At 45.2% G+C, this 12992-nt stretch overlaps 3 protein-coding genes across 3 annotated transcripts in view; 1 reads left to right on the top strand and 2 right to left on the bottom strand.

The window, feature by feature from the left end:
* The window catches only part of LOC136962462 (CUB and sushi domain-containing protein 3-like), a 164259-nt gene that overhangs the window by 79002 nt on the left and 72265 nt on the right, over window positions 1-12992 (top strand). The window contains 1 exon segment of the mRNA XM_067256247.1: window positions 1641-1762. Within this exon segment, the coding sequence (XP_067112348.1) occupies window positions 1641-1762 (122 nt within the window).
* On the bottom strand, window positions 3592-5752 carry LOC136962298 (E3 ubiquitin-protein ligase TRIM39-like). The gene is given in 3 exon segments (XM_067256028.1): window positions 3592-4102; window positions 4105-5405; window positions 5661-5752. Coding segments are annotated over 2 exon segments (1629 nt in total). The 5' UTR covers window positions 5399-5405; window positions 5661-5752; the 3' UTR covers window positions 3592-3767.
* Window positions 6773-9231, bottom strand: LOC136962299 (E3 ubiquitin-protein ligase TRIM39-like). The gene is given in 3 exon segments (XM_067256030.1): window positions 6773-8231; window positions 8233-8887; window positions 9147-9231. Coding segments are annotated over 2 exon segments (1623 nt in total). The 5' UTR covers window positions 8881-8887; window positions 9147-9231; the 3' UTR covers window positions 6773-7256.

Genomic DNA, 12992 nt, shown 5'->3' with positions numbered 1-12992 from the left:
GAGGGAGGGAGGCAGGGAGGGAGGAGGAGGGAGGAGGGAGGGAGGGAGGGAGGGAGGAGGGAGGGAGGGAGGGAGGGAGGGAGGGAGGGAGGGAGGGAGGGAGGGAGGGAGGGAGAGAGAGAGAGAGAATTAGAGAGAGTTAGAGAGAGTTAGAGAGAGAGAGAGAGAGAGAGAGAGAGAGAGAGAGAGAGAGAGAGAGAGAGAGAGAGAGAGAGAGAGAGAAATTAGGGTGTGTGTGTGTGTGTGTACTGTGTGGGTATCTAGTACCTAGTTTCTCATCCCAAACCTTGTACGAGCTATGCTCCATGAATAAATAGATTTTAAATAATTTGCAATTTTGTGACCTGCTAATATTTTCAATGTGTGAGTAACATAAATTTTGAGAGGTGAGAGAGGAGAGACAGGGAGAGAGAGAGAGGAGGGACATGGAGAGGAGAGGAGAGAGAGAGACAGGGAGAGAGAGAGAGAGGAGAGGAGAGAGAGAGAGAGAGAGAGAGAGAGAGAGAGAGAGAGGGAGGGAGGGAGGGAGGGAGGGAGGGAGGGAGGGAGGGAGGGAGGGAGGGGAGGGAGGGAGGGAGGGAGGGAGGGAGGGAGGGAGGGAGGGAGAGAGTGAGAGAGAGAGAGAGAGAGAGAGAGAGAGAGAGAGAGAGAGAGAGAGAGAGAGAGAGAGAGAGAGAGGGGAGAAAAGGGGTGTTCTTCTTTGTCCTGGATAGTGAGTTATTTATTTTTCAAAAGCAATCAAGATGTCAGCTATTGATGAAGATGCTACATCCCAGCACTGTCACTACGGCAACCTTCCTGAATGTGCAGTGACACACCACTCCTCACCCCCCGGCCCTCCCTCCCTTCCCATCCCCTCACCCCTCCCCAGCATCAGCCTCCCCCTGCCTCCTGCCCCTCCTCATGACTCACTTTCACCTTTACCCTCCCCCCACACACACACACACACCTTCACCTTATCCCCCCCCCCCCCCCCCCCCCCTCCTCCCTCAGTGAGCAGCAAAGTCGTGATATCGAAAAGTTGTCAGTGTTTATGTAGAAGAGGTGTCCAGGCATGCATATTTAACAAATCACTTCTGGAGTCTCTCTATTAATTTGACAAAAACAGAGCAAGGGTGTACTTGATTTGAGTTACATCCCCTACCTGCCATCGATCCAGTCACGGGAAGGATGATGAGAACTCAAATGACTCGGTTATGTAAATGGAACTTTGAAATTGCTGTGATGTTGTGATCTGTTTATAGAGGGGAAGAGAAGGGAAGGGAGAGGAGCGGAGAGGAGGGGATTTCTAGTGTGTAGTGTTTGTATACATGAATAATGTGTGTGTGTTTTGATGGCATTTACAGTTCGAAGGGGCATTCAATGCGACTGATCCATATTTCACCAGCAGATTCCCAGAGGAGTATTACAAACATCTGTCTCTAATTAGGATGGTGATGCTGCTGGAAAATGTCACAGACCACTCCAGTAACCTCTCCTATGTCCTCCTCCTCTCCCTCTCCTCCCCTCCCTCCTCCTCCTTCTCCCCTCCCCTCCCTCCTCTCCCCCTCTCCTCCCCCTCCTCCCCTCCTCCTCTCCCCTCTCCCTCCCCTCCTCCTCCTTCTTCTCCTCCCCTCCTCTCCCCTCTCCTCCCTCCACAGTGAAGACCTGTGGGTCGAATCTGCAGGGTCCGGCAGGAACGTTCACATCTCCTAACTTCCCCATCCAGTATGAGAGCAACGCCCAGTGTGTCTGGATCATCACCGCCAGCAACCCCAACAAGGTGAGAGAGAGAGAAAGAGAGAGAGGGAGAGAGCGAGAGAGAGAGAGGAGAGAGAGAGGAGAGAGAGAGAGAGAGAGAGAGAGAGAGAGCACTACAGATCAAAGTTTATTCCAGCACACACTTATTCCACTTGTTATGGCACTGTAGCTTTCTTGGTCTTCGGTACTGCGTCAGATTTGAGTTAGGGTTGTGGTGGTCATTTGAATTGACTTTCTTTTGAGGCTTTTCAAAATCATTAATCACCACAATAAACGTTGTATTTTGTTTTTAATATATAGTCGTGTTGAACAGGCACTTCCTGGATTGTCTTAGTCCCCTTGTGTGCAATCCCCGCCCCAGTGTTGTCCAAGCCCGCCCCCATGCGGTGTAAGCCCCTTGCTCCACCACTCCTCCCGTGGTCAGGAATCCGTCCAGGCTCTGATTGGATCCCACTGTGGTGATGTCACAGAGGGCAGGCCAGGCGGCATGAGCTGATTGGCTGACTGCCCTGTCCTGCAGTGTTCTGATTGGTATTCAGGGCCAGCGTCTGTTTCAGGGTCGTTTGTGTAATGGTGATGTCATAGAGATGGAGCAAACTCGCATAGCCTTCTTGGCTCTCATTTCTCTCTACCCCTCTCTCTCTCCCTTCATCTCTTTTCTCCCTCTCTCTCCCTTCATCTCTTTTCTCCCTCTCTCTCTCTCCCCTCATCCTCTCCTCCCTTACTCTTTGCCCTCATATTTTCCCTCCCTCCCTCTCTCTCCTCATCCCTCTCCTCGCCCTCTCTCTTTCTCTCCCCTCATCCCTCTTCTCCCTCCCTCCCTCTCTCTCCTCATCCCTCTCCTCGCCCTCTCTCTTTCTCTCCTTCTCTTCCCTTCTCTCTCTCTCTATCTCTTTCTCTTCCCTTCTCCCTCTCTCTCTCTATCTCTTTCTCTCCTTCTCTTCCCTTTCTATCTTTGTCTCTCCTCCCTCATCCCTCTCCTCTGTTTCTCACTCGCCCCTCCTTCCTTTCCTCCCTTCTTCTCCATTCCTTTAATCCAGGTTACAGCTGATCTTAATGCTGGTTTCAGATCAGTTACAGCTGGTGTTAATGCTGGTCTCAGATCAGTTACAGCTGATCTTAATGCTGGTTTTAGATCAGTTACAGCTGGTGTTAATGCTGGTCTCAGATCAGTTACAGCTGATCTTAATGCTGGTTTCAGATCAGTTACAGCTGGTGTTAATGCTGGTCTCAGATCAGTTACAGCTGATCTTAATGCTGGTCCTCAGAACAGTTACAGCTGGTCTTAATGCTGGTCTCAGATCAGTTACAGCTGGTCTTAATGATGTCAACTAGATATTCATATCTGACCTGTTGAGTGTGTTTCTTATGTTAAATATGTGGATTAGCCTAAAAAATGTAAACACACTGACTGAAGCAGTGAGAGAAAGCAAGAGTTTATGCTCTTCAGAGCATTTCAAAACTTGAACAGAACTAGTGTGAACATGAAACACAACTGTGTGTTTGTACATTGTCCCTGAATACAGTTATCATGTTGGAGGTTTTCTAAACTAAACAGACATTCTCATAGGTGATTTGTGCTTTTCACTGATTGTGGTAGTGTGCAAAATCATTTTTTTAAAGGATTGAATGAGGTTTTATAAGCATTTATTGCATTTTAGGTCATTTTATTACATTTGTTCACTGGTACATTTAGGTGACATCTCATTGCCATATTTCATAAAACTTATTATTACTGGATTCTGGACAGTATTTCCTGGTTAAAGATGATTATTTACCAGATTTTATGCCTTTATTTGCTTATTTGATTTATTTTCCCAGGCTGGACTTGAACCTGAGTCAAGGCCTCAGTCTGAGGTTCATGCTCTACCCTGTGAGCCACCAGGGGAGCACTGCCCCTGTATAAAGATGTGTTATAAATGTTTGAAAATCTAAATGACTTTGTCTCCAGCATACTCACAACAGTTTAGATAATTATTTTGTAATCACATTTTCTTTTGAATCCAGCATTTTCACATCTTGATTTGTCACTGTGTGACAGGAGTGATGATCAGAGGGACAGAGTTTTTACCTCCATCATTCAGACTGGGACTGAAGAGTGGATAGAGTTTCTCAGTGAAGGTGCAGCCAGTGAAAGAGTAGATATGAGACCTGGCCTCCACATCATAAAAGGAGACCAGACCCTCCTCATAGTCCACAAACACCCCCACCTTCTGGGGCTTCTGTCTCAGGGAGAGGAGGACAGGGGGGCCAGTCAGAGCCCAGTACTCATCTCTATTCCTCAGCCGTACAATCCAGTATCCATCCTCAGGACTCGGTTTGATCTTCCCCTTCCTGTTGATGGACTCTCTGGCCACTCCAGACCCCACTTACTCTTCCCCTCAACCTGCACCTCATAGTAGAACCTCCCTGAGGAGAAGCCCTGCTTTCCCAGGACATTGACACAATAATCAAACCTCTCTGGGTTGTCAGGGAGATCCTGCCTTATGTCTCCAAATCTCACTTGTTTCCCATCCTCAGACAGGATGAGATTAGGATGTGCTGTATCAGGGTCCAGAGTCACATCCACTGCATACTGCTGAATCCTCTTCAGCTTGACTTCAGGCAGCTTCTCCATCTCTTTATTGAGTGTCTCCTGCAGCTGAGACACAGCTCTCCTCACTGCCCCCACACTCAGACCACTGTGGACACTGATCTCAGACCAGTCCTTGGTGTGTGGAGGGGTGCTCAGGGATGGGAAGCTCTGCAGCAGGTGGAGGTGGTCCTCAGTGTGTGAGAGCTGCTCCAGCTCAGTGCTTCTCCTCTTCAGCTCAGTGATCTCCTGCTCCAGATGTTGAATCAACCCTTCAGCCTGTTTCTCTGCTGCTTTCTGCTTCTCCTCCATCACCTCAATGAGCTCAGCCTGGCTTCTCTCAATGGAACGTACCAGAGCCGTGAAGACCTGAACACTGTCTGATATCTCTCTCTCTGCATCTCTCTTGCTGGTCTCTACTGAGAGTTTGATCTCTTGAACCTTCTCCAGTCTCTCCTGGATCATCTGCTGCATGTCTCCCTCTGTCTTCTTCATCTGAGTCTTCCTCTCTTCACACTCCTCCTCTAGAGGAACGGTGTCATGGGTCTTGTGGTCCGTCTCAGTGCAGAACCGACACACACTTGTCTGGTCAGTCCTACAGAACATCTCCAGGGGTCTCTCATGCTTCTGACACATCCTGTCCTCCAGGTTCTCCACAGGGTCCATCAGCTTGTGTTTCTTCAAGGCTGCAAGTCTCTGATGAGGTTCCAGGTGAGTCTCACAGTAAGAGGTCAGACACACCAGACAGGACTTCAGGGCCTTGAGCTTGGTACCTGTACAGATGTCACATGACACTTCTCCAGATCTGGCTGGTCGTAGGTATTGGCTGTTGGGTTTATTTTTCACTGACTTCCTGAACTGAGCAGCCATCTCAGAGATGAAAGTGTTGACACGAAGCGCAGGTCTCCTATAGAACTTCTCATTGCACATGGGACATTGACACAGGTCACTGTTGTCCCAGTACTTGGTGATACAGGCCTTGCAGAAGTTGTGTCCACATGGAATAGAGACAGGATCAGTGAACACATCCAGACATATAGAACACAGGAACTGATCTTCAGACAGTAGACTGCTGCAGGAAGCCATTTCTACACTGGAGAGATCAAAAGTGAAACCATGAAAGCTGAGCTGAGTCAGGAGGTCATTTGTTACTTGATAGTTTGAGATTCTGAATAGTTCAAGAAACAGTGATAAGTACAGTCATGTTGATATTATTCACTCTTATGATTCACATTACTACACTGTATGCCTTAACATGAGCATACTTTTATGAAAAAAACACTTGACAGTATTATTATTATTAACTCCCACATGATATGAATCAATCCTTGTCATTTAGACTACTCACCTGTATGTTTTAGTCTTGATGTTCTGTCTAACTGGTGGATACTTTTAGAAACAGATTCTTGTTATGTGCGTCTGTTCCGTGCTGCGATACTGTAAGTCTGTCCACTTCAGTTTCACTTCAGTGAGTTGAGGTAACAATGCTCCTCCTACCTAGTTCTGATTTTAGAATGACAACGTACCTTTTACTGACTAGACCAGTAATACCAGAATGTATAGGGGGGTGATCAGTGAGCACAATATACTGTACAAGAGAGAAAGAGAGAAAAGTGAGTTTATCTGCTCAACTCATGTTTACCTGGCTGATTAGCAACAAGGAACAATGTAGAGGAGCATTTTACAATACAACTCAAATTTGTAAATGTTTTTCACGCTTAGGCTGGATTCAACACATCTATAAAATATCAGTAAACGATGTAGCCATAAATTACAGCAATGACTTGCTTTTTTGAGACTCTTCATACATAGAATATGGTGTGTATTTACATCAGATTCAATGGAAAGTCATTAAATGTTAGTTTGTGTTTTTATTTAATGCTGCTCTCAGATCAGTTACAGCTGGTGTTAATGCTGGTCTCAGATCAGTTACAGCTAATGTTAATGCTGGTCTCAGATCAGTTACAACTGGTGTTAATGCTGGTCTCAGATCAGTTACAGTTGGTGTTAATGCTGGTCTCAGATCAGTTACAACTGGTGTTAATGCTGGTCTCAGATCAGTAACAGCTAATGTTAATGCTGGTCTCAGATCAGTTACAGCTGGTGTTAATGCTGGTCTCAGATCAGTTACAGCTGGTCTTAATTCTGGTCACAGATCAATTACAACTGGTGTTAATGCTGGTCACAGATCAGTTACAGCTGGTCTTAATGCTGTCCACTAGATATTCATATCTGACCTGTTGTGTGTGTTTTATGTTAAATATATGGATTACCCTAAAAAAGGTAAAAACACTGACCGAAGCAATGAGATAAAGCGAGAGTTTATGGTCTTATGAGCATTTCAAACTTGAACAGAACTAGTGTGAACCTGAAACACAACTGTGTGTTTGTACATCGTCCCTGAATACAGTTATCATGTTGGAGGTTTTCTAAACTAAACAAACATTCTCATATGTGGTTTGTGCTTTTCACTGATTGTGTACATAATTAAAGGATTGAATGAGGTTTTATATTCATTGATTGCATTTTAAGTCATTTTATTTCATTTGTTCATTGGTACATTTAAGTGACATCTCATTGCCATATTTCATAAACCCTGTCATTACTGGATTCTGGACAGTATTTCCTGGTTTAATATGATTATTTGCCAGATGTTAAGCCTTTATTTGATACAGACCATGAAAGAGTGACAGGAAAAGTAGTAAGAAAGAGAGAAAAGCAGGAAATGTCCCCGGCTGGACTTGAACCCTGAGTCAAGGCCTCAGTCTGAGGTTCATGCTCTACCCTGTGAGCCACCAGGGGAGCACTGCCCCTGTATAAAGATGTGTTCTAAATGTTTGAAAATCTAAATTACTTTGTCTCCAGCATACTCACAATTTCGTTTAGATTCATATTTTGTAATCACATTTTCTTTTGAACTTCAGTATTTCCACATCTTTGTTTTTCACTGTGTGACAGGAGTGATGATCAGAGGGGCAGAGTTTTTACCTCCATCATTCAGACTGGGACTGAAGAGTGGATAGAGTTTCTCAGTGAAGGTGCAGCCAGTGAAAGAGTAGATATGAGACCTGGCCTCCACATCATAAAAGGAGACCAGACCCTCCTCATAGTCCACACACACCCCCACCTTATGGGGCTTCTGTCTCAGGGAGAGGAGGACAGGGGGGCCAGGCAAACCCCAGTACTCATCTCCACTCCTCAGACATATAGTCCAGTATCCATTGTTAGGCCTCAGTTTGACATTCCCCTTCCTGTTGATGGACTCTCTGACCACTCCCAGACCCCACTTACTCTTCCCCTCAACCTGCACCTCATAGTAGAACCTCCCTGAGGAGAAGCCCTGCTTTCCCAGGACATTGACACAACAATCAAACCTCTCTGGGTTGTCAGGGAGATCCTGCCTTATGTCTCCATGTCTCACTTGTTTCCCATCCTCAGACAGGATGAGATTAGGATGTGCTGTATCAGGGTCCAGAGTCACATCCACTGCATACTGCTGAATCCTCTTCAGCTTGACTTCAGGCAGCTTCTCCATCTCTTTATTGAGTGTCTCCTGCAGCTGAGACACAGCTCTCCTCACTGCCCCCACACTCAGAACACTGTGGACACTGATCTCAGACCAGTCCTTAGTGATTGGAGGGGTGCTCAGGGATGGGAAGCTCTGCAGCAGGTGGAGGTGGTCCTCAGTGTGTGAGAGCTGCCCCAGCTCAGTGCTTCTCCTCTTCAGCTCAGTGATCTCCTGCTCCAGATCTTGAATCAACCCTTCAGCCTGTTTCTCTGCTGCTTTCTGCTTCTCCTCCATCACCTCAATGAGCTCAGCCTGGCTTCTCTCAATGGAGCGCACCAGAGCAGTGAAGACCTGAACACTGTCTGATATCTCTCTCTCTGCATCTCTCTTGCTGGTCTCTACTGAGAGTTTTCATCTCCTGAACCTTCCTAGATCTTTCTTCCGTCATCTGGTTCATCTCAGCCATCATCTTCCCCAGATAATTTTTTTTTGGTCTGTACTCGTCCTCTAAAGTGACAGTGTCATGGGTCTTATGGTCTGTTCTCATGCACATGAGACAAACACACGTCTGGTCAGTCCTACAGAACAGCTCCAGGGGTCTCTCATGCTTCTGACACATCCTGTCCTCCAGGTTCTCCACAGGGTCCATCAGCTTGTGTTTCTTCAAGGCTGCAACTCTCTGATGAGGCTCCAGGTGAGTCTCACAGTAAGAGGTCAGACACACCAGACAGGACTTCAGGGCCTTGAGCTTGGTACCTGTACAGTAGTCACATGACACTTGTGGATTAGTAGGACGCATGTCTGGACTGATGGTAGCTTTCAGTGGCTCTGACTTCTTGAACTGAGCAGACATGAAAGTGTTGACACAAACATCTGATCTCTTGTCAAAGTTGTCCTTGCACATGGGACATTGACACTGGTCACTTTTGTCCCAGTACTTGGTGATACAGGACCTGCAGAAGTTGTGTCCACATGGAATAGAGACAGGATCAGTGAACACATCCAGACAGATAGAACACAGGAACTGATCTTCAGACTGGAGACTGCTGCAGGAAGCCATTTCTATACTGGAGAGAGAGATCAAAAGTGAAACCATGAAAACTGAGCTGAGTCACAGAGTAATTTTTTACGTGACAGTTTGAGATTTTGAATAGTTCAAGAAACAGTGATAAATACAGTCATGTTGATATTATCCACACTTATGATTTATATTACTACACTGTCTGTATGCCTTAACATGAGCATACTTTTATTTAAAAAACACTTGACAGTATTATTATTAACGCCCACATCATAGCGTCAATCCTTGTCATTTAGACTACTCACCTGTATGTTTTAGTCTTGATGTTCTGTCTAACTGCTGGATACTTTTAGAAACAGATTCTTGTTATGTGCGTCTGTTCAGTGCTGCGATACTGTAAGTCTGTCCACTTCAGTTTCACTTCAGTGAGTTGAGGTAAACAATGCTCCTCTCTAGTACTGCTTTTCTAATAACTATGTACCTTTTACTGACTAGATAGATTTACCAGTAAATACCAGAATGTATAGGTGGGGGTGATCAGTGAGCACAATATACTGTACGAGAGAGAGAGAGAGAGAGAGAGAGAGAGAGAGAGAGAGAGAGAGAGAGAGAGAGAGAGAGAGAGAGAGAGGTGAATGTTCCTACTCAACTCATGTCAACAAGGAAAAAGGAAGAGGAGCATAACTTACCTGGTTATGTTGTAAAACTTGTTTTCTGGAAAAGCCTCCTGGTTTCTGTTGTTGAGCCCTATGGGTGTTGACACACACACACACATTCACGCACATCCAGTACACATTAACACGTGCACACACATTCTGATCATTGATTCTTTCTCTCTTGAGGTATTGCCATTGTTGTTTTGTTTTTTTAGCTCATCTCTTCTCACTGTTTCTATGAGGTTTGGAAGTCAAATTTGTAAATGTTTTTCATGCTTAGGCTGGATATCTAGGGTGACCACCATCAAACAAACCAAATGTGTGACGATTACTAAGTTTGTGTGGGACAATGTGGGACATGTTACCAACACTAAAACATAAGCTGAAACTGTTATATAATGGCTATCTAACTTGAACAAAAACATTTGTATTATGCTATGTTCTTTAGTACCTTCCAGAAAACACCATTACATCACAATGTAACATACCGGTAACATGTCTTTATTTTACATGTCATTTAAATTCAACATCACTGAGCCCGAAGGCAGCAGGCATCATGCAGATAACCATTTTTGAAACAGTTCTGACCAAGTCCAACTAACCTCACCCAGGTATATGTCCTAGCCCAGTATTTACTAAAAGAACATTTTCGCTTTTTTGTTGCCATTATGCCGCCTTGTAAAAATGTTATTTACTGAATTATCCATTTGTTTTCTGACAGGGAACACATGGAACGATTGACATTTTGATTGACAGCCGTCACAACCCATGGTGACCATGTTTAATCCTTCCTTTTCAACCATTGGATAGGATTTTAAACTGGCTGTTGTATTTGTACTTCTGACGAAACGCTGTGAAATATAGGACAAAAACTATGCCGCAAAAATAATAAATAAAATGTTTTCTTAAAAAGGCAAAAGAACGCATGTACGTTTTCTTAAAGGTCCCATGACATGCTGTTTTTGGATGCTTTTATACAGGCCTTAGTGGTCCCCTAATACTGTATCTGAAGTCTCTTTCCCGAAATTCAGCCTTGGTGCAGAATTACAGCCACTACGAGCCAGTCCCACAATGAGCTTTCCTTAGGACTTGCCATTTCTGTGTCTGTAGCTTTAAATGCTATGAGGAGGAGAGAGGCGGGGCTAACTGCCATGCTTCGGTCGTTTGCAAGCCATGATGTCTCTCGAGCAAAAAACAACATCGCGTTCGCAGGTCGTAGCTAATTTTCTCATTTGCGGGCCAAATTCTCTGGCCGTTCAAAGCAGAGAAAGGGGAGGTAACCTTTCCCTTATGACGACATAAGGAGAAGATTTTCAAATCGGAGAGTTTCAGCTTTCATTTTCTCAAAGGAGGAGAAGAATACCCAGGGTTTGGTTAAGCAAAATGTCTAGCCACTGGGGGACCAAAGGCAGGCTAGGGGAACTCATATTAATGTTAAATAACCTCATAAAGTGAAAGTTTCATGTCATGGGACCTTTAATATGATAATTGAAAACCAACAGACTGAAGAAAATGTTGGACATTTTCTCAATATGTGACATGCGGGACAAGGGGTGAAAATGCTGTGCGGTACAACGCAAAGCGGAACGGGTGGTCACCCAAGCTGGAGCAAACACATCTATAAAATATCAGTAAACGATGTAGCCATAAATGACAGCAATGACTTGCTTTATTGAGACTCTTCATACCAGGAGCATAGCCAATAATGGGCCAGGGCGGCACTGGCCCGCCCACATTACTCACTGGCCCGCCCAGGCAAGTTTGATAAAAATATTTTTTTTGTTTATTTTTATTATCCCAATAAAATGTAACTGTTGAAGCAAGTTGTAGGAAGTCTCCGGAACGTAATTGGTTGCTATGGTTGCTAGGGGTTCCGACAGGAAGACTCTCTGGACGGCCTTTAGCCAGCTAACTTTGCTAGCTGCATTTTAGCCAATGTATTAACATCACCACAATAATGGCATTTATTTCTAGGAAAAACTATAGGCCCACTCACTTTTGCACTGACCCGCCCAAAATACAATTTCTGCCTACGCCACTGATTCATACATTCATCAGATTCAATGGAAAGTCAATACATGTTAGTTTGTGTTTTTATTTATGGCTGGTCTCAGATCAGTTACAGCTGGTGTTAATGCTGGTCTCAGATCAGTTACAGCTGATCTTAATGTTGGTCTCAGATCAGTTACAGCTGGTCTTAATGCTGGTCTCAGATCAGTTACAGCTGATCTTAATGCTGGTCTCAGATCAGTTACAGCTGATATTAATGCTGGTCTCAGATCAGTTACAGCTGATCTTAATGCTAGTCTCAGATCAGTTACAGCTGATATTAATGCTGGTCTCAGATCAGTTACAGCTGGTCTTAATGCTGGTCTCAGATCAGTTACAGCTGGTCTTAATGCTGGTCTCAGATCAGTTACAGCTGGGCTCTGGGATGTTTATGAGGTGTGCTGGCTTCTTTATGGCCGTACTTGACATTAATCCACAAGTTTCATATGTGCTCAGTAGACGGCCACAGGGCCACTCAGTGTGTGTGTGTGTGTGTGTGTGTGTGAGAGAGAGAGAGTGTGAGTTCTCTCTGGAGCAGGAAGTTGATTGGAGGAAGGAGAGTTCTCCATGTTTTATAGGATCATACACTGCGCCGTGTGTGTGCGTGTGTGTGTGTGGATGGATGGATGATCTCTCCAGGCGTCGTCTTGGTGATGAACACTGCCTGTCTCTTTCAGTGGCACTGGGATGAATTCTGTTTTATAGAGAAGGGAAGAGGAGAGGAAGAGAGAGGAGAGGAGGAGAGGAGAAGAAGAGAAGAAGAGAGGGAAGGACAGGAGAATAGAGGAGCAGAGAGGAGAGGAGGAAAGGAGAGAGGAGGAGATGGATGGAGAGTAGAGGAAAGGGGAGTAGAAGAGAGTAGAAAAGAGAAGGGGGGAGGAAAGGAGATGGAAGGGTCGAGAGAGGGGGGGTGAGAGGAGAGGGGAGGAGAGGGGAAGGGGGTGGAGGAGAAAGGAGAGAGCCAGCGTAGTGATTGTAGTTAGCAACCATGCATCAAGTTGACTGTACTGACCAAGCTCTCACGCTAGCAAGTCAATGCATCACGGTGAAGTTAGCAACTAGCCATCGCTAATGTAAACATAGCATACAGGCTAATGTTGAACTGCTCCCCAAGGAAGCCAGTGCTAATACCACAGATCACCTTGAACACATACAATGTCCCTATCAAATATTCACAAGCAACATAAACCCCCCCCAACCCCCGATGATTCATGCAGTGGAAGGAATGCTCTGGGCCCACTATGGTCTCTCATTGGTCGTCTAAATGTGATGGACTCACCAATCGAGATAGGTAGGAGACACACACACACAGTCTCACACAAACACATACTCTTACTCACTCAGACACATACATACTCACACAATCATACACTCACACATACACACACAGATACACTTAAACACACACAAATACATTCACACACATACACACACGCGCACACATGC

Source organism: Osmerus mordax, chromosome 18 (genome assembly GCF_038355195.1).
Source record: "Osmerus mordax isolate fOsmMor3 chromosome 18, fOsmMor3.pri, whole genome shotgun sequence".
NCBI classification, from domain to species: domain Eukaryota; kingdom Metazoa; phylum Chordata; class Actinopteri; order Osmeriformes; family Osmeridae; genus Osmerus; species Osmerus mordax.
The sequence above is the reverse complement of the archived record's forward strand: the minus strand, read 5'-3'. Positions and strand labels throughout refer to the sequence as shown.